The 22,004-nt window shown below is 35.8% G+C and overlaps 1 protein-coding gene across 3 annotated transcripts in view; it reads left to right on the forward strand.

The window, feature by feature from the left end:
- Positions 1 to 22,004, forward strand: part of LOC130093560 (metabotropic glutamate receptor 7) — a 216,922-nt gene that overhangs the window by 86,731 nt on the left and 108,187 nt on the right. For all 3 annotated transcript variants that reach the window (XM_056260572.1, XM_056260571.1, XM_056260573.1), the window contains exons 3-4: positions 18,839 to 18,974; positions 19,372 to 19,526. In XM_056260572.1, coding sequence (XP_056116547.1) covers positions 18,839 to 18,974; positions 19,372 to 19,526 — 291 coding nt within the window. The remainder of the gene's footprint in view (positions 1 to 18,838; positions 18,975 to 19,371; positions 19,527 to 22,004) is intronic.

Consider the following 22,004-nt stretch of genomic DNA (forward strand, 5'->3'; position numbering starts at 1 on the left):
TTTTGTTGTATTTTTAATCAAATAAGCGCAGCCATGGTTAGCAGAAGAGAATTCTTTTAAAAGTATTTAAAATCGTACCGACCCCAAACTTTTGAACGGTAGTATATATATATATATAATTTAAAAATGTTGGCAACACCAGAAAAAAAATTGTGTAGAAAAAATTTTCACTTAGAAATTTCTTGTAAATTTCACAAATAATTACAATGAATCAGCAAGTAACAAATTGAATTAAACGTGAAATTTGAAAGTAAAGAATGTTTTTTTTTTTTATTTTTTTTTTTATATACTCCAATAACCTCTACATCAGCAAAAATGTCTTTACAAATCAACACAAATATGAAGAAATTAAATCAATTAAAATACAATACATCCTTCAAATAGTTATCAAATAAACCATTATTTTTTTCATTAATGACAGTTTTTCAATCACAGTTTTTCAATAGTTCAAGTAAATATTTTCTAGTAAAATGAAGAATCAAATTACAGGCAATAGAATGAATTAAAACATTAACTGTAAAGGTACAAAGACACTTTTTTAATTATATCATCTACTTCCAAAGGACCAGTTACTTCCTTAATATAATAGAATACAAAAGTCTCTAGTAATTGACATTTTTGCTGATGTTTTACATATTCCCTTGATATTTCCTGTCAGAGATTCTCAGAAGTGAGACTTTTGATTATTTTCCCACAGGCTTAAGATGCAAAACAGAAAGCAGTAAGAACGCAATTCAAAATAATGGCTTCTTGCAGTGACATGCCTGCCATTCAAATAAACCAGCTTTTGAAATGTTGACTAACTTTTGTGATGGGGTGTGCAATTGTATTATCAGTCATTGCTAGAGGCAAAACTATCTCATGTTTTGTCAAACAAAAATGCATTTCTGTTACAGTTTATTGCCTGTTCTGACTGGCTCTGAGTTGAATTGCTATCAAATTAATGGGTGTTTATCACATTTCTCATGGTGAATGTAGAAAATGTCATGATGCGGGAAATCGGAATGATATACAAAGCATTTACACCACAAAGAAATCCATCCGTTTATGAGCTGCATAAAAGCAGGCTAAATCGAATGTGTGTGTGCGAATTGGACATTTCCATGTCATCTTTTCAATGGTCTCCGCTACATTGTTAATCTTTCCAAGTAACACAAAGAATAACAAGAATGAAGGGCATTTCTTGTGTTGCTGCTCATTTGTGTGAAGCTGAGGTCTGCTCGATATTCGTTCTTTAAATAATAGCATGACATTAATTGCGTAAAAGTGCGGATATTTGTAAAAACCAACGCATCTATAACTAGCTTAATTTGCATAGAAAGGAATCTTGTTTGACAATATACCATGTTCAATGATCTCATTATTCTCTTAATTTTTCAAGGATTTGGGGATATCTGGGATGCGTAACATACAACATTTGTGATAGACACAAAATTATGTTTGGAAATGGCTCACGGGCAAGCTTTTGAGATTATTCATTTTTTAAGGATGAGATAATAGCATTCACTATTTTGTCAGTAAAAGGCCAAGTGAATGAAAACAGGCTGGAGACAGAAAATGTTATTCTTTTCTTTCTTTTTTTTAAACATATTTTTAACATATTTTCACTTGACAGAAAGTTTAAATAAACGTGCCTAATTCCTTTATGTAAATACTTGCACCCAAAAACTGCACCCAGATAAAAATATTTATCATACAATCCTGACCAGTACCGACAAGCTGATACATTTTTTTTTATGTTATGGCGATAAACGGTCAATGTCAGATTATTCAAATTCTATACCATTTTGTCAAAATTAATTACAAAAATAAATAATTTTAAATACTAAAAGTGAGTTTAAGAAGCACAACATTATAATGTACGGTATTAAAAATTGATATTCATGTTGAGATTTGCTAAGTGTTACATTTAAACATTATTACATTATCACTGCTGGCAAAATGGATTTTCAATAAAACTGAAAGTCTGCCTATACAGTAGAAAGATGAAGATTTTTTTTTTTTTTTAAATCAGTGCTACCTGACTAGAGGAAACAGCAAAAAAGCCTGTTGTTGTCTACCCTTTTGCCAAACAGAAAAACTGCAACACCCATAATGCACTGGGCATGATGCCGTCCAAAGCCACTCCCACCACTCTGCTATTGAGAATGTGAAGCTACTTCCTGCTGTGTTTGCATGCTGGGGTGGAGGATCGCCCTCTCCTACTTGTACTGAAATTAATACTCATACCTGCGTACCTTTTGTTTATTCACATTCTTCATGGTATTGCTTGTGGGGAAGAGAAGCTATTTCATCGCACTGCATGATAATTTGATGTTTTCACCCTAGTTTTGCAGAACTCTATGCATAATGTTCCAGGTTACCATGAAAACAGTGTCATGTGCTGGGCGCTCGCTGCTGCTTCAGCCATCATATGGTAGACATGTCCAAACAAAATATTCAAATGTTCAACAAGCTGGCAGGAGTCGATCCATTTCTTTGTTGGAAACGTTTAAATGTCACTGAAGTTTTATTGTTGTCATTGTAAATTTTTCACTTTCAATCAGAGATTGTGGGACACACATTGGGTCTCATTCATGAAACATTCGTAAATATACGAGTAAATATGCGAGTGATTTGCGCGTAAAGAGACCTTCCCGAAAACTCTTCTTCTGATTCACAAATACTTCGTAAACGTCAGATGTGATAGTGAAATGTGTGTGTGTGTGTGTGTGTGTTACTGAATTCCAATCAGTCGTAAATGGGATGCGCGTGCACGTTCATTCTCAATTACCATAAATCCCGCCCATTAAATCCGACTGACAACTATATATGGGCATCATATTATGACATGAATGCGAATGAAAAAAAAAATTCTCAGATGCAGAAATTGAAGTTTTGTGATCAGAAGTTCATTCAAAACGCCACATTTTATTTTCAAGCGTACATAGTGGCGTATCGGGTCCTAAAACAAAAAAGGAAGCTTGGCAGCATATTACAGATGCAGTTAATGGAGTTTCATCTGTTAATCGAACATTCCCAGAAGTGAGAAGAAAATGGTTCGACATTAAGCTTGAGAGCAAAAAACGAATTAGTTCACTTCGGAAAAATAGAATTCAAACTGGAGAAGGACCACCATCGCTGATGCTATTACTGGCTCTCATAATAAGAAAAAACGTATGTAATTACTATATATAATATTTTTTCAAAATGCTGTGCAAATATGTACCCGATTAAGGTGAATTAAAATGCAGCCTTATTAATGAGCAAAACGTTCGGGTGTTAAGCGCACTATTTACGCGTGGCTGGGAGCAGGTGTAGATTTCTTGTGTACCAACTAACATTTGGAAAATACGAACATTTTAATGAATCCGAAAATTTACGCCAGAACCACTTTACACACGATTTACACAAAAATTCATTCTGCTCGTGTTTCATGAATGAGACCCATTCAGCGGAAAGACACCGACACTGTTGAAGTTTGTGAACAGTTTTGTAGAGGGTGCGTGCGAGTTCTGCTAAATACTTAACTCGCAGAGAGTCACACTCGCAAAGTTAACATTAATTACCAAACCAAACAAAATACAAAACTTTTTAAAAAACATTCAGCAGTGTGATATTTTATTAAGTGTTAGGCTGTGGGTATAAAAGTTGTTACATTGTATTACATTGTTCAGTTTTGTCCCTGGCCAATGATGTGAGTTACTGTGGGTATTCTCGATGCAGCAGGAATTACCTACGGTGGTGACATTTTTCACAATCACGTCAGAAAATCAAAATACTGCCTTAAACTCACTAGCAGAAAGGCAGAGTGATCCTCCCAATGTGGCGTTTAAACACCACAGTTACCCAGAACTCAACACGCCTTGACGTCAGCTTTACATTCACTATTGATACGCTTACCAGAGTCAAATACCGCCTTGCTTTAGTAGGAAACACTTCTTTTAGTACACAAACACAAACTTTTAGTAATAATGGAGTCGGCTTGTATTGTTCTCTGGTGCAAGTAAACTTTTAGTTACTTTCGGTGTCCAGTGAAGGATCTAGCACAGTGGTCACCAACCTTTTCAAGCCTAAGATCACATCCCAAGTCCAAATGTAAACCAAGATCTACCACTTGCAGAAAATTATGAAAAAACAAGGCCACAATATAGTTCTACTTTGACATTCTTTGTTGCCTGTTAGTCACTAGGAAAATATTTATTTAACTATACAAATAGTATATAACTATACAAACTGTCAACTATAATTCAACATTTTCAACAGTAATATAACATTAAGTATATATCCACAGGCTTATTACTCATATATAAACACAATAATCAGTCAATTACAGGCCTAAGCCAATAATGTACTGTTTCATTTTCCCTTTTAAAACATAGGCTATTTCAAATCAAAATGGTAAGTGCAACTAGCATACAAAATATTATGACAACAGTCATCCTTCAATTCTTCAAAAATATTTTCACACAAATTACAGACCTACTACTATTCATTACCTCAATAATCAATCAATTACAGGCCTAAAACAGTCATGTACAGCACTGATTCTCTTTCCCTTTTCCAACAACATAAAACACAGATCTCCTTTTAACAATAGCCAATAAAGGGTTTTTCCTGGCTCAAAATGAGGCGGAGGTGGTAAAATCGTAACACTAGGGGGGTCCGGGGGCAATTTTATTTAATGTACTGGTATGCTCTAAATTTCATTTCAAATTCTTACATTTTATCAATATACATTCAATTAAAATAATAAGACAAGGCTGTTACCAATCAAATTTAATAATTTACATTGAAAAATTATAACTGTGTTAAATGAGATTATGAGATTGTTTTGAATATTTTTTGAATATACAAATAAGGAATGTTGAAAAGAATGATACTTTGAAACTAAACCGCCAGTAGAAGCGGCAGGCGGCCGTCTTAATGAGCGAGTCATTGAGTCATTCATTCAAACGATTCGTTCAAACGGCTGATTGATTCAGAATGAGGCGGTTTAATAATGGGTAACGTTAATTGAATCTTTGACTCCAGCGATTAGGTCAAAACGCTGAATCCTTCAGTAATGAATAATGGATGAGTGTTGCTGTGAGATGCGCTGGTTCTGTTGTTTGGAACTATTTTCGCTGCTGAAACAGAACAAAAACAGTAATAACGTCTAAAAATGTAAGTAACTTAATTTTAACTATTTGTTTATTGAACTGTTATGAAATCAATATCTTGGTTTCAATCGTGCTTGCATTCAGGAAAACAGCACTCTGGTCGTGTGTAGTCTATAACGTTATATTGTTTCTTAACTATAAATTTGACGGAGGCGGCCGCCTCATAATTGTCTATGCAGGAAAACCCCTGCAGATTTCAAACTAGCAATAGCCTACTCCCTCACCGTTGTGCCATCGTTTCGTTAGCTTGCGTATCGTTAGCTTGAAGAGCTTGATGTGAGCGTAGTGTGAAGTGGCTGAGCTGGTTAAAGCGTGAAGCCTTGTTTATACTCGACGCGTCCGCATGAGCCAAAAATGACGTCATTGTAACGGCGCGCGCGCCTCCGCATCCCCTAGACACCATTTACTACACACAGTAGGCTCACACATGGTGCATTTTTAATTAATAAATAATAATGAATACAAATATTGGTGTTTTTTCTCTGATTTTGAAAACTCTTCGCGATCGACTTAAAATGCTTCCAAGATCGACTTGTCTGATCTAGCACGTAGTAAGCAGTGGCTAAAGGTCGCAAAGAATCGTAAATACGGAGAGAACGCTGCAACGAAAAATCAAATTAACCTCTGTGTTTTCTTGTCAACATTTCAAACTGAATGACCACAAACACAATGTGTAGCTTTTAAGCAAAATGCCGTCGAGTTCAGATGAGAATGCTGTTGCAACAGTCTTCCGTTTTTACCATAATGCTGTTTAAAGAGTAGACAACATACGATACAAGTTGCAGTGATAAACCTATCCTTACATTAACTGTTTTGTTAATAACCCTCTGCCGATCTGACTGTCCGTGGGCAGGGAAACAAAAATGCTGTAGTTTTCACAAAAGCCCTGAAGTAATTTTGCTGACAAATAAACCTGATTTTTTTGGTCTAGGTGAACCAGAGAATGTTTAAGCATTGCTCATTTATACAAATCGGGTTGAAGTTCCACTTTAAAGGAATGGCGAAGACAGCAAAGGTTAATTTGTCAAAGTCAATTTTTTTATTTTTAAAAGGTCAATGTAAAAGTAGGGAAGTGAGCATCCACAATGACAAATCCAATATTGGCCGACGATGAATCACTAATATTTTGACTGCGCAGAAATTGGGTCTTTCCTTTTTGTTCATACACTACCACTATTCTGCATTTCTAGAAAACAACCCCATGCACCTTGATGTGAGGTGCCTCAACGAAGATAGATTGCCCTGATGATCTTGTCTGTGTGTAAATATAAGTAGTGCGCAAAGTCTACAGAGTGCGTCGTAACAAATTGCCTTTGTTGAGGCACAGTTTGCTCGACTGTTTTCTAGGTCAGCAATGGTGAATGGAAAGTCTAGACTGTATTATTGAAGAAAGTCGAAGAGATGCTGGGCTCTGTGAATCACAAAGTTTTGAGAGCAGAATTGAAGTGGATCATTTATGCCTGTAGTGATGAAGATACCGGAGCTTCACCCTCTTAATGGGAGACAAGAGGATGATGAAAGATCTTAGTTTCTCTGCCCGCAGCCTCGCAATGGTTCGCCTTTGTTACATATTCAATAGAGATTAATTGCTGGCCCTTGCAAACAACTTTCCCTCGAAGCCACAAATCAACATAACACGCAACGCAAAGCCATTTAAGACGATGTGATATCTTGATTGGTTACGCCATCTTACCAATATACACAAATGAGTAACTGTAGGGGCATCTTATTGGATTCGCGCCGGCTCACACCGCGGATATTGAGTTTTTTGTAAGGCCGTATGATAGAGAGGCTCGCTGAGTGGCACGTAGAATTGCCCTGCAATTTTAATTACAACCTTGAAGTTGCGATTTAGCTACTGCAGCCGGATCACTCAAGCTTGCCAGAGTTTAGCCCGGATCTCAAGGTTGACCTTGTAAGTTCTGACACTCCATGTGTAATTTTTAGATTTAGCAGTCCTGGAATGAAGTCATATTTCAGGCCATTGCTCTGGCCAGGGAATAGACATGAATTAACCTAAAAATGATTGCCTAGATCAATATTTTGTCATTCATGATACTGATAGATTTTTGCCGTTCATCCTTGAAGTGCCAAGATGGGCAATAACAAGAGTTCTTTATGAGACTGGTGTCTAATATCTTCAAAACTGAGTAGCAGCCAAAACCCACACACTCTTTTAAGCGCAACCTCGCGCAAACAGCTGCCATTGGAAATTTGTATTGATGGAGCATTGACCATTCACTAGAGAACAACTTTTTTTAGAATTAGATTGAGAGAACTTATAGCAGTGCCTACTCATCATTTAAAGTAGTTCAATTAATGTCAAGCTGTTTTTAAGTAGGTTATATATACAGTCAAACCAAAACATTTTCAGACACCTTGCATTCCTAATTTTCATAAATTAACTATAGTGTCCTGCACTCACTATAATATCAAAAAGTATATATGGTGTCTGAATAATTTTTGGTTTGACTATATATATATATACACCAGTATGTAAGCAATCTTTAAGTGTGTCTGAGTAGAAACTACCCATAAACTGAGATCAAGGCACACCATAACACAACCATGAACAAACTGAAATAACAGAAATGTCAGTGTGGACTGGGCCGCAGCGATACAATCAGTGGGAAATGGGCTTTTTTTTGAGGGATTAGAGCAAGATCAATGTGTGTAAGTGAAATCCAGTCGGCTCGCTCGCCAGCCTCATTCACCAAGCAGATTAACTCTAATTTTTGGGGTTTAATCTCCTCAATTCGCTACCATCACACAGATATGCTTATTAGTTATGTCAGTAGGCCATCTCCTACTATATAGCGCTTATATGTTGGAGTATGTTGCTCATTGATCCAATGCATGAAGCTTAAGGGGATCGTTCACCCAAAAATGAAAAATCTCATAATTTACTCATGTTACCCTCATGTTGTTCCTCAAATGTACTTTGTAAAAACTTTTTTCTTCTGCAAAACATAGAATATAGTATTGATCACTTTTATGATGGATGGGTGCGCTTTTTGGGCTTCAAAATCCCAGGCTCTTTTCAATGCCAGTATAAAGCTTGGAAGAGCCGGAATATTATTTAATATAACTCTGATTGTGTTAGGCTGAAAGAAGAAAGTGATCTTCACCTACTGTAGCATGGCTTGAGGGTGAGTAAATAATGGGATAATTTAAATTTTTGGGTAAACTCTTCCTTCAAAAATCAAAATTAAGTGTTGATGCTTTGTCTTACCCTATTGGGAGATATCTTGATTTCCCAAGTCATTTTGCTTATCAAGTAAATGTATCTTGATGTTTGTGAATGTTTAGATATTTGTACTGGAAAGTACTGTAAAATATACTGAGTAGGGAAATCAGTTTTTGCAGTGCACACCATCTCCGTTGCGATCTTCACCCTGAATCCACCTGCTTCCGAGCGTATGATTGCATGTTGAATGAAATCCTCATTTTCGTGTTTCGTTTAAACAGACCTCTCCACATTCGTGTAGCACAAATTACCCCCTAATGACGGGAAGTGTCTTGAATCTCAAACATTTACTTGGCTGAGTGTCTCTGATGGCTGTTGAAGCACCGTGATGAAAAGACGAGGCGTCAACAATCTCCGAAGAGCCAATTACCAGAGGCTGTTCATCAAAATGGTGTTCTGTTCACCCTCTTCCAGCGACGACAGGCACGATTCAGGGTTTAGTGTTGGTTTGTAACGAATCAGAAAATATGTTGATATAAACACATTTGTCTTACGTTTATGCTCAGAAAGAAAAACTGGAAATTCAAAAATCAAACATTTGTTGGTCACTCCATTGTGTCTTATATAAACAAGGCGCAAGCCACAAGAGTCTTTGTCCCATGTCTGTAAATATACATTACATAAATAATTCAGAATTACACTTATTTCATTTTTTAAATAGGAGAGAGTGGGACAACTGTCAAATTTTTACTCCAGTGAATATTTCTCAGAGTGGATTTATAAGTGATTACAATGATTTATGAAACTAAACATTTTTTTAATTAAGTTATGTATTGTAGTTGGTATATGATTTGTACGCTAGTTATGTCTATTTGTCATATGTAAAAAATCTCATCAAGGGAACTTGGATCGAAAAAGGTCTGCTTTGAGGAAATCCTTGCGCCTTGAGGTTTGCCCTGGATTACGGTGGTCATTTCTGACGGTACAAGATTAGGAATTAGATCCAGGTCAAGCCACTACAGTCTGTTAGACATCGACTCCAGAACTTAGGAGTGACATCCGGCTTTATGGATGTGAATAACAGTATTGGCCTGGAGAAAATGTCAGAGTCCTCCTACTAAACCTGGTTTTACTTTATCGGGTCTGTTCACTTTTATCTCCTTTGAGCTTGCACTGTCAGCGCCACTTAAAATTTGAGGCAAGCTTTCCAGCTAAGAACATGCACCGTAAAAACCCAACATGCAGAATCCTACCTGAGCTGACCCTTAACATTAATATCATACGTGTAACCTACTGTAGCTATATTGGTTTATTCAGTAATATTAAATGAATAACCATTATAGATGTGACATTTTTTTAATTAACTGACAAAACATTTGACAGCGATTTTGCTAAGGCTGGTTCTTGGCCATGACTAGAAGTGCTTAACCTTTCAGGGCACGTTTACACGGCAACTATGTACTAAAAATAGAAAAGTTAGAAAAGTGTTTTTCACGTACAGAAGACGGCATTGTCAAAACAAATCCCGTTCACATAAAACGACTAAAAATCACTGTAGGCCTATTCTTCATGCCAGGCCAGTAGGTGGCGATGTCACTTTGTAAAGAAACACTACACGTCGATAGACTTAAAGGGATACTCCACTTTTTTTTGGAAATAGGCTCGTTTTACAACTCCCCCAGAGTTAAACTGTTGAGTTTTAGCCGTCCATTCAGCCGATCTCCGGTAGAGCAGCAGGCGTAATGATATGACGCAGCGCCTGAAAATAGTTCCCTTGTGTTGACGGAAGGTAGCCTAATTTCAGGTGCTGCGTCATATCATTACGCCTGCTGCACTCATGGTACGGCAGTAAAGTTTCTTGATTATTACGCAGGAATGAGAGTATAGTTCCTAGCCATATCAGCCTAGAAAATCGCAACTTTACATTTTCCGTCGGTCTTAGTGCACGATGTAACTACAGAAGAGTCAAGTTTTAAATAGGAAAAATATCGAAACTCTTTGGTCATTTTTTTTGTTGAGAAATGCTAATGGTCTTGTCCACTTCAATGATGTATGCTAAGCTATGCTAAAAGTGGTACCGCCAGAACCGGAGATCGGCTGAATGGATTCAAAAACGGTAAAACTCAACAGTTTAACTCTGGGGGAGTTGTAAAATGAGCCTATTTCCAAAAAAAGTGGAGTATCCCTTTAACACGTAATACACATGCGCATGATGTCACTGTTTTCACAAATTCATGTTTTTGTAGTTCACACGGAGTTGATAACGCTATCGTTTTCAAAAACTTGAGCTTTGATACCCGTTTTTAAAAGTTTGTGTTTTCATTTGTCGTGTAAATGAATGGGCAAAACCCATAAAAAGTGTTACTTTTTTTTTATTTATTTTTTTATGGTGTCGTGTAAACGGCCCCTAAATCATGACAAAATCACTGTGCTTATTGCTTTATAATATAGCGGCAGTATACAAGGTGTCAATATTCAATATACAATGACATTCAATAATTATAGCAACAACAACAACTACAACTTTTATTGGCTTACAGCTTTTATTGTTATTATTTTTTAATAACAATTACAAATAATTATTAAATTATTGTACTATTATTATTATTTTTAATAATGATAATAATCATCATCATCACCACCACCATCATCATAATCATTATAATCATAATAAAAGCTGTAAAAATCATGAGGTGATTTTAGTTTTAGGCGATTAGAGGATTTAATTGATGGTCTTTCACAGGTGTGTATATTTCAGCTATTTTACTGCAGCCCTGTAGCCTGGGAAAACCCAGACAACTTCCGGCAAATTTAGATTTGCTCTGAAAGTTAGTCTGGCAAAGAGCTCATTCAAGCCCATTTCCAATCCGTCGAAATCGCGGCACCAATCAGAAGCGTTGGGGCGGGCTTTACACGATGACGACAGCGCTGGGATTTTGAAGCAGATTTTGTAGCCTACATTACAAAGATGGATGCCGCCGTCGAACATCACTCGTTCGAATCAGCTATCGCGTCTGTTTTAAGATATTTGAACGTTTCCTTTTTGTTAAAAACCGAGCAAAGAACAACACTCGGAGATGTTTCTCCGCCGCTCTGCATACGTCATCTCCTTCATCGCTCTGATTGGGTTTAGGTCTATCCGCGACGTCCGTTGGTGACGCCCCTCTGGAAATGATTTGTCTATGACGCTTTGCCAGACCATAACTCAGTTACAACTGAGAATGGTCTGGTTTTAACCAGGCTAGCAGCCCTGTTGAACACATTTCACCGAGTTTAAATCCATTGCACAGAATGCTGCGGTATTTTCCATCAACTTCATCACAGAACAGCACATATGCATCGCCAGGGTCACAGCCTTGCAAACACTGATAAAATGTACAGCTTGAATGTACTGGACAGTAAATCGCTTTAGATACATACAAATGTAAATGTGTCCGGGTGGATAAGACGTCAAGGTATTTCATTTTTTAAGGTTAATTAAAGTTTGCATTGGAGTGACTGGAATTTCATTTTTAAAACTGCCCAAAGAGATATAGGGCTGGAATTAATGACCGGGATATGCAGAGGTTTAACAATGATGACATACCAACACACTTAAAACATATCTCGACTTAGAAGAACGCCAGTGTTGGTGAATAGACAAAGAGAGAGAACCGTAAACAATGGCTGGATTACATTTCAAGGATTTCACGGCATGCTGTATAGGGAAAACACAGGCTGTATCCGCTTTGGTGATTCACACTGCATACATTGTCAGCATGCATTGTGCATTTTCCAAGACGTGTTGGGATTGAAACCCATGGTTAAGAGGGATTTAATTATAATTGGTGTCTGCAGGGCCTGTCCGTGTCAATTTACTGCGAGTCTTGCCACTTGGTGACATGCTTCCGAAGATCCTAATTGGTCAGTTAACATTAGTTGACAGATCAATTAAATCGCATTAACTCAACTCGAAAGGCCGGAAAGGTTCAGGTTTCGGACTTCCTTTCGAGGTGTAGCGGGTTAATCTGATGAGGTACAGTACAGCAGGAAATGACATATCCATCATAGCATTATGTTTTCTATGTAACACTCGTAGCAAGTCCGTTTCGGTCTTGTCAGTGTGAAAAATCATCTGACTTCAGTGTGAGATAACAAATTTCTATGCATTTTTTTTATCTGACTTGTTTTCTGCATTGAATTTGTTAGTTGTATTGATTTGTTGAATGTGTAAAATGGTCAAAAAGAATCCTGAGTTAGTTTGTATGAATCAAATGAACGAATCAGTCAGTGAATCTGTCAGTGTCATTATTCTTTTTCATGTTACACACAAATTGATTTGCAAAACAAAGATAAAGAAATCATATTTTATAATAAGGAAATCATATTTTACCTCAGCTTTAAGCCTGTGGTCTGAATTAATGGAATGGAGGTAAAAAGGGCGGGAAAATCATAATAAAACGAAAGGTGTTCGTGGGCTGAAAAAGAATCATACCGCAAGACCAGGAGTGTCTGATTCATGAACAAATGACTTATAAGAGTTGTTTCTTTTAATCAGTTCAGATCAAAAAGAGTCATGTACTGCTAAGTTAGTTTGAATCATTCTAACGAATCAGTCACTGAATCTGTCGGCCAATATTATTTTTCATGATTCACACAATCTGATGTATGAAACAAAGGTAAAACATGTTTTATAATATAAACATCATATTTGAGTTGTAAGTTTGCAGTCTGAATTAATGCAATGTAAATGGATGCTAAATAAAATGCTGATTAGAAAGAAACTGAGTAAAATCTGATTCACGAACAAATGACTCATATTAGCTGCTTCTTTTAATCAGCCGGTAAAAGGGATTTGTGTATTCTCAAGTTAGTAAGTTTGAATCATACTAACGAATCAGTCATTAAATGTGTCAATCAATGCCATTATTCTTTTTCATGATTCACACAAACTGGTTTACGACAAGACCAGTAGGGTCTGATTCATGAACAAATGACTCATACGAGCTGATTCTTTTAATTGGTTCTGGTAAAAAATTCAGTTTGAATCATTCCAACGAATCAGTCGCTGAATCTGTCAGTGTCATTATACTTTTCCATGATTCACACAAATTGATTTGCAAGACAAAGATAAGTAAATCATATTTTATAATAAAGAAATCATGTTTTATCCAAGTTGTAAAGTTGAAGTCTGAATTAAGGTACTGTAATGAGTTAAAACGGCGTGAAGAAGAGCAGTACAGTCTGATTCATGAACAAATGACTCCTATGAGCTGCTTCGGTCAAATGGATTCAAGTACTCCCAAGTTAGTCAGTTTGAATCATTCTAACGAATCAGTCACTGAATCTGCCATCGTCATTATACTTTTTCATGATTCACGCACACTGATTTGCAAAAAAAGATAAATAAATCATATTCAATGATAAATAAATCATATTGCACCAGAGTTGGAAGATTGCAGTCTGAATTAATGCAATGTAATGAATTAAAACGGTGGGAAGAAGAGCAACACAGTCTGATTCAGGAACAAATGACTCATTTGAGCTGCTTCTTTTAATAAATCAGTTAAAGGGATTCAAGCATGTGCTAGTGAATCTGTCTGTCATGTAATCCTTTTCATGATTCACACACACCAAGTTGCGATTGAACTTTGTCATCATGTATTTTGGATGACCCGTCTAGACCGCATTAGCATTTGTGAAAGTGTTCTTGCATTCATGAAACGCATTTGAATCGCAATAAACATCCGCAATCCTGGCATTCATTCTGCTCCATGGCATTCATCTATCTCAGAATGGTAGAACAGTATGAGGTTCCCCAGTGAATATTCCAGATAATGGGAAACATTCCCAAGGCCAAGTACACAGCGATGAACGGGAAACAGAAGAGCGCTGCTGCTGTGAGATTTGATCGGGCCAAACGTGGAGTGATGCCAAGTTTGGTGCCTCTCTTTCCAGAAAAGCCAGTGTTTTGAAGCGACTGCGATGGGTTTACATCGTATGTCCGTCCCTTTTTATCGCATTTCCAATGTTCCGATGCCAAGTTCATAAAAGTGCCACTCCGGGGCAACAGGAACGGACCCAGATATTGATGTCGGCTATCTGATAAATCACCGGGGAGATTTGGACTCGTCATCAACCTGCAAATAAAAAAGAGGAAGCTGTGTTTCACTTTCACTTACACCTCTGCCAAGAAGCTTTGAATTTTGTTGTTCCTAAGCAGAGTGATCCTGTCTATCACGTAGAATATTCATATATTAAATGGGAAAGGGAATGGGTTGATATAAGAGAGTGACATATTCCATTTCTATCTGATTCAAAACCTGCTGAACTGTTGATGGATTCTGACATATCCTAATACTTTTCCATAGCAGTGCTGTTCGTTGCAAATTCCCAGATAAGAAAGTCTTCGATTTTAGGGGTCGTAAATAGATATGGATGCAATTTTATTAGTGTTGGGCAATGATTCATCGTGATTAATCGCATCCAAAATAATTATGTTGTATATATATATATATATATATATATATATATATATATATATCAGCGTTTCTCAAAGTGTGGGGCGCGCCCCACTGGTGGGGAATGGAAACATGACAAGTGGGGCGCGACAAACGGGAGAAAATGTGGTAATTTTTGTGCCCATCTCTATTAATTCCTTTATTTATTGAGCATAAACTCAAAACAAAACAATGACACATTTAAATGGAAGCCTTACTTAACCTTTTCACACGTAAGTTTAAAAGTTTTTAGAGGCGCCCGTTATTTAGATCATATCCCTTTATGGTTTCCATGGTGACGCGTCATTGCTTGTCACACCGCAGCCACAATAGCGCTGAATGACTGATTATCTGCTTTTATTTCACAAATGTGTTGGCTATAGCAGGAAATATCTGATATTCCGATTGTCAAATATGAGCAAGTGTATGTGTTCTGTTGTTTAAACACCTTAGTTGAGCTATACGCGATGGGCATTAGTTTATGCCGGATTTTAGAGGATCGGACCTGTTGGATTTAACAAACGTCAATTTATCCACTTCTCCCGAAATGAAAGTAACGTTAAGTGGCTGGTGAACTGAGAGAAGCATAGAGTAAACTTGAAATTTACTTACACGATGTGTATTTGATATGAATAATACGTGTCGTCTAATTATAATGGAAATAAATATTATTCCCGCTTCCATAGACATAAGTGTATTTGACAAACTCTAAATGTATTGCTTTTTAATAACTTATTTATGTGAATGTAAATGTCTGAAACCTAAAATAAACATTATGTGGTTGAAAACACTGAATAGTTGTGATGTCAAGCGGTGAGCGGCGATTTTCTGGTTCAGAAAATATGTGTAGCCTACTAAAAAACAGGCTCATTGCAGACATTAAATCACTTAATTTTGAACTTTCAAAGTGCACCATATTTATGAATTTATCTTTAAAACGTACAAACTTTTCTTCCGGGGAGCATGCCCCCGGACCCGGGTGCAGAGGTCCACACCACACACAAAATACTGTGGGAAACACAGTAGCTTATATGATAGTCTTCGAAAAATACAAAATACAATTATTATTGTAAAATTTCCTAAAATACGTACATTATTAGGATTTTACCACTTCCGCCTCGTTTTGAGCCAGGAAAAACCCTGAGATTTTTATTATTCTTTTTCAATTTTGTTTGTTCTTTTTGGATGCAGTTTGCGAAGTGACAAAATAAAGCAAAGCACATTTAGTCCACACTTTTATTTTCTCCGTTTCTGAATTTGATGTTATCAGAGGCAAAATACAAACACAATTGCATTATTATTTTTAGCTACTGTCATGTTTATGTTTTTAAAATGTCATGTTAATAAAATACATTTTAACTTAAAGCTTAGTTTATTAACATTTTGTTGGGGCGATTGCATGAGGACAGGTGGGGCACGAACCCTTCCCTACCTTCAAAGTGGGGGTATATACACACACACACACATATGCATGTATATTTTAAAAAATATTTAAAAAAATATTTGCATGTATATACTGTATATATATATATTTATACATAATTTATATTATTTATAAATAAAATATTTTTTATATAAATAACACATTTTCGTAAATATATACATGCATATGTGTGCATTTATATATACAAAATAATTATACACACATATTATGTAAACACAAACGTTTATTTTAGCTCAGCACTAAATTTTATAAATGTAATTTTCTGTATTGTTTCTGGGAAGGTTAGATTATGGTTATAAAAATAAAACCTACAAGTAACCATGATGAACGTTCTGTGTCGGTTCTATTGGAAGGTTAGTTTATGGATATCAAATCAAAACCTAAAAATAACCACACTGTAAAAAACTATATGATCTGATTATATGATAAAACTAGCTTACGATTATAAGATAGTTATGGCAACATATTTTTTTACATTGCTTTAACTCATCAAAATAAGTTAATCAATTTATTTTTTTATGTTATACAAGATTCAACTAATGTGTTAAAGTCAGTTTAATGTAATTTAAAGGAGTAGTTCACTTTTAAAAAAACTTTTACTGATAATTTACTCACCCCCATGTCATCCAAGTTGTCCATGTCTTTCTTTCTTCAGTCAAAAAGAAATTAAGGTTTTTGATGAAAACATTCCAGGATTTTTCTCCATATAATGCACTTTGCTGGGCACCAAACGGTCCAAGGTCCAAAAGACAGTTTCAGTGCAAACGTTTTTGATGCACGTTCGTGACTCTCCTGTTCGAACTCGTTCATCAAAATGAACAAATCTTTTTTCGAGTCATTTGATTAATTTAACGACCGAAATGAACAAATTGACTCGGAAAAAGATTTGTTCATTTTGATGAACGAGTTCGAACAGGAGAGTCACACAGAACAGAGCAAGGCGAGCATGTGAGCTTATAAAACTTAAACGTTGTTATATTTTTTTTTAAATGAGCGATCGTTTCGCTTGATAAGACCATTATTCATCGTCTGGTGTCATTTAAAACCATTTGAACAGTTTGCAGTTTGCACTGAAACTGTCTTTTGGACCTTGAACCGTTTGCTGCCCAGTAAAGTGCATTATATGGAGAAAAATCCTGGAATGTTTTCATCAAAAACCTTAATTTCTTTTCGACTGAAGAAAGAAAGACATGGACATCTTGGATGACATGGGGGTGAGTAAATTATCAGCAAAAGTTTTTTTAAAAGTGAACTACTCCTTTAAGTTGAAATGACTTAAACATCCAAGTTGATTGTACTTAAGATGTTAAGACAGCAACTTTTTTTCTTCTTTTTTACAGTTTTTACAGAAAACATTCTATATTCTCTTTAGCTTGTCACAATAAAACCTGCCTTCAAAATTCTAAGAAGCTTAATTTTGGTTCCAAATAGGAACCGACAGAGAACATTCATGGAATGTTGTTATTTGGCACCAAAAATAACCGAATGGAAACCATTTAACGTTAGGGGAATGTTCGTCCATTTTTAACCCTTGTGCACTGTTCGAATTTGGTGTACAGCCTTTATGGACCGGGTCAAATTGACCCTAATTGGATTCAATACAATTCCTCAAAAATCACACTATGAAAAACAACAAAGAATTAGATACAAACTGTAAACTTTTTATATCAACATTGGTCAAACATTACAAAAACATTATATCTGAAAATGTGATTTATAAAAAAAAAATTTAAACCATTTTTTAAACCAATTTTTGACAAAATTGGACAATAAACAGTACACTGACTTTTTTTGCATATACATTTTTTTTACTTTTTATTTTTTATTTTTATGCTTTAAAACATCGTAACTGAACAATACAATTTTGCTGTATAATGAAAATTTTTAATTTTCCTAAGTTAACTTTCCCTAGTTTCCTAAGACCTGGTTCCCTAGTTTCATTATTCACTCACTGGGAAGTGAGAAACCAAACATAACAAAAACATACATCAAATAAATGTTTTTTATTTATTTTTTGGCTCTGTGAAGCTGCCTTTGAAAATCCTACATAAAAGTTTTGGTTAAAAGCTAGGTATTTTAAGATATATTGAATATTGAAATGAGAGCTTATTTTACTATCTGTGTCTGACAAAGATTTTCATCTGTAATTTGCTAATAATTCTAAACACTGTGATTTTAGCTTTTTCAAGTGTGTTTGGTTAGGGTTAGAGCACTTTTAGATGCACTTGCACGTTAGAACTGGAGTTGAAGTGCCCTTACATACAGAAAATAAATGTTTTTATTTTGTGTCTGTACAGTTGCTTTTGAATATCTGCCTATGAGGGTCAAATTGACCCGCGAACATCACGAACGTAATAGTAATTTTGTTTGTATATGTCAAAACACATCAGCATGTTGAAACTTTGCATCCATGTTCATCATGATAAATTAGAAAAAGTCACAAATTATCAAGAAAAAAAACCCCAAAGGTTAACCAGTATTTCCAACAACTAGAAAATCGAAACGGGTCAAATTGACCCGCAACATAACACAAGGGTTAAATGCGTCACTGGCTTCACTCATGTGCCTCTTTCTTTTCTTCCTCTAGGTGGAATCTGCATCGCTCAGTCCCTGAAGATCCCTCATGACCACAAGCAGGCTGATTTTGACAAGATTATCCGACAGCTGCTGGAGACACGTCATGCCCGGGCGGTCATTATTTTTGCGTACGACGAAGATATTCGGTAAGCTGTTGACAGGAAATTGCAAGATAGAGCTACATTAAATTCCATTTTCAAACAATTAATCGCTCCCGTTTGAGCTCCAAAAATAACAATGTAAAAGTTGTTGATGACAAGAAGTCAATACTCTGCTGGCCTGAAAGCTATTACTTAGATAAAACTCAAGGGTGCACTTCAGGGGTTTATATCTTGTTTGCTGGATAAGCTCAGGCGCTAAGGGTATTGATTAATGACATCAGCATGCCATCAATCCTCCAACCGATTCAAAATTGCTATTTTGTATTTCATTCTCGATAACGATTCGATCTGGATGCCATTGCAATTGCTCTCCTGCTCTCTTGAAGAGTCACAGAGGGCCTCAATGTCAGGGTAATGGTTCCATGTGTGGGAATGTTCGCAGGGGGATCCTTAACGCCAGTAAAAGAGCGGATCAAGTGGGCCATTTCCTGTGGATTGGGTCGGATAGTTGGGGAGCCAAGAACAGCCCTATTCAAGGCCTCGAGGATGCCGCCGTCGGCGCTGTCACCATCCTGCCAAAAAGAGCCACTATTGATGGTAAGATTGCGGCGTGATTGATTGTTTTTTTTTGGGGGGGGGGGGGGACGACGATAATGCTAATGATATCCAGGGAACACCAACATCTCTCATTGTTGTGTGACATAGACCAGTATTCATGTGGATTCTGGTGATGGGGTGCTAACTTTTATTCTTGAGGTGTCAACATGTCTTGACACTTAGAGACTTTGCGCTGAACATTTAGAGGTGTTTCATTATCTACAGGCAGCTTATGAGTTGATTTTCAATAAGACTTTAAGACTCCAATTAAGATTTTTCCCTCCTGTTTATGTTAAACACTTCCATTCAAAAGTTTGAGGTCGGTAAGATCTTTTAATGTTTTTTGAAAGAAGTTTCTTGTACACAAAAGGTCCATCTATTAAAAAAAATTATATATATATATATATATATATATATATCACACACATCACACATATGATGATCTGAGGCTCAAAAATAGACACTTGCACAATTATGCCAGGAGTGTCCATTGAGATTTTTAAACATTATTTTCTTTATTTATAAAAGGTAATATTAATGAAATAATGTTGTCTCCCGTCACACATATAAAAGTAAAATCTAATTTAGAGTTTTCAAAAAGTACCGACTTCGGTACCAAACGGTACTGAAATCTTTTAAATGGTGACGCCGTTGAGCAGAATCATAAACACCCTTGTGTAGCCAATCACAGACGAATCCGATGAGCGCGAGAATACAATGAACAAATTAGATTTTACTTTTATATTTTCAGTTTTCATTTTAACTTTAGTTGAAGGTTTAGTCATTTTGGTTTGTGGTTTTGTCATGTTTAATAGCATTTTATATATATTTCCACTTAGCTTTAATTTTTTTTTTTTTTTTTTTTACAATTTTAGTTTTAGTAATTTATTTCAACTTTAACTTAATTTATTTCAGTTAGAATGCCGAAGTTCCGTTACCGGAATCGGTACTTTTTGACACCTCTAATCTAATTTAAATAATTAATAACTACTATAAATATATATATATAAGTAACACTAATATATATTGATTGATATATATATATATATATATATATATATATATATATATCGCACACATCACACACATATGATGATCTGATGCTCAAGAAACATTTATGATTATTACCAATGCTGAAGACAGTTGTGCTGCTTAATATTTTTGAGGAAACTGTTATGCCTTTTTTTTCAGGATTCTTTGATGAATACCGTAATTCCTCAAATAAAGGCCGGGGCCTTTATTTACCTGAACTGCAGATGGTAGCCGGCTTTTATTTGAAGCAGGCTTTTATTAGAGGCAGGCCTTTATTTCTAATTCGCGATCCCCGCCCGCCCGCCAGCCAAGTTTCCATGGTGACGCGTCATGCTTGGCACGTGTTCACCACAGCCAAAATAGCGCTGTATGACAGATGTAGCGCTTTTATTTCTAAATATTAACAAACTTGCTTACCATGTCATCAACTATCTTCTATTCTGACTCTCAAATCCGTGTAAGTGAGTTTGTTTTGTCGTTTAAAACTCTTTATAAATGATCTTGATCTGTAACGTGAGATGGGCACCACAGTTCGGAGATTCCTGTTGTATTTGTTAAGTTACAGCGCGTGAATTCTTCAGTTTCTCCCGAAATAGCTACATGAAAGTAAGTTGCCGGTGAACTGGGAGAAGAATAGAGTAAACTTTATAGTTACTTACACTGTGTATCTGATATGAATAAAACACGTCGCCAAATATATTTGAATGGATTGTTATTGCTGCTTCCATAGACACCATTGTGTATTTTACAAACTATAAATTTATTGTTTTGCTATAAATCATATCTATTTAAATGTCTGAAACCTAAAATAAACATGTGGTTAAAAACACTGAATAGTTGTGATATATGACAAGCGCTGAGCGCGTCCGTCTTTGAGTGTACACTCATTTAAAGTGTACCTATTCACACTATTTTTTCCCCGGCCTTAATTTGAGACCGGCCTTTATTTGTCCGCGTTGACCACGCCCCCGGCCACTATCAGAGGCCCGGCGTTTATTTGAATACCGGTCTTTATTTGAGGAATTACGGGTAGATGAAATAAAATTAACTTTTATTTGCAATTGAAATTGCAACTTTATAAATGTATTTACTGTCCCTTTTCAAATTAATGTATCCTTTCTAAATAAAGGTATATATTTCTTAAATATATAAACAAATAAATAAATGCATAAATCAAAATTTTATGGATCCCAAACTTTTGAAAGCTAGTATAATCAAGTTCCATGGATTGTGCCTTGTAAACTTTGTGTAATGTCTTCGTCATATTTTTTTTGCTACTTTTTAAATAGCTTTTATTTTAGATTGTCTAGTTTTACCCTTGACTCAGGCCCAGATTTGATATGTTAAATATGAAAATACATCATAAACTATTAACAAAACAATCATAAATGATACAATGATAAACTATTTCAATATTTATGGTGTGGTCCATTTTTAGACAAATTA

The sequence above is a fragment of the Rhinichthys klamathensis genome, unplaced genomic scaffold (genome assembly GCF_029890125.1).
Source record: "Rhinichthys klamathensis goyatoka isolate OS25496 unplaced genomic scaffold, OSU_Roscu_1.1 h1tg000009l_1, whole genome shotgun sequence".
Taxonomy (NCBI): Eukaryota; Metazoa; Chordata; class Actinopteri; order Cypriniformes; family Leuciscidae; genus Rhinichthys; species Rhinichthys klamathensis.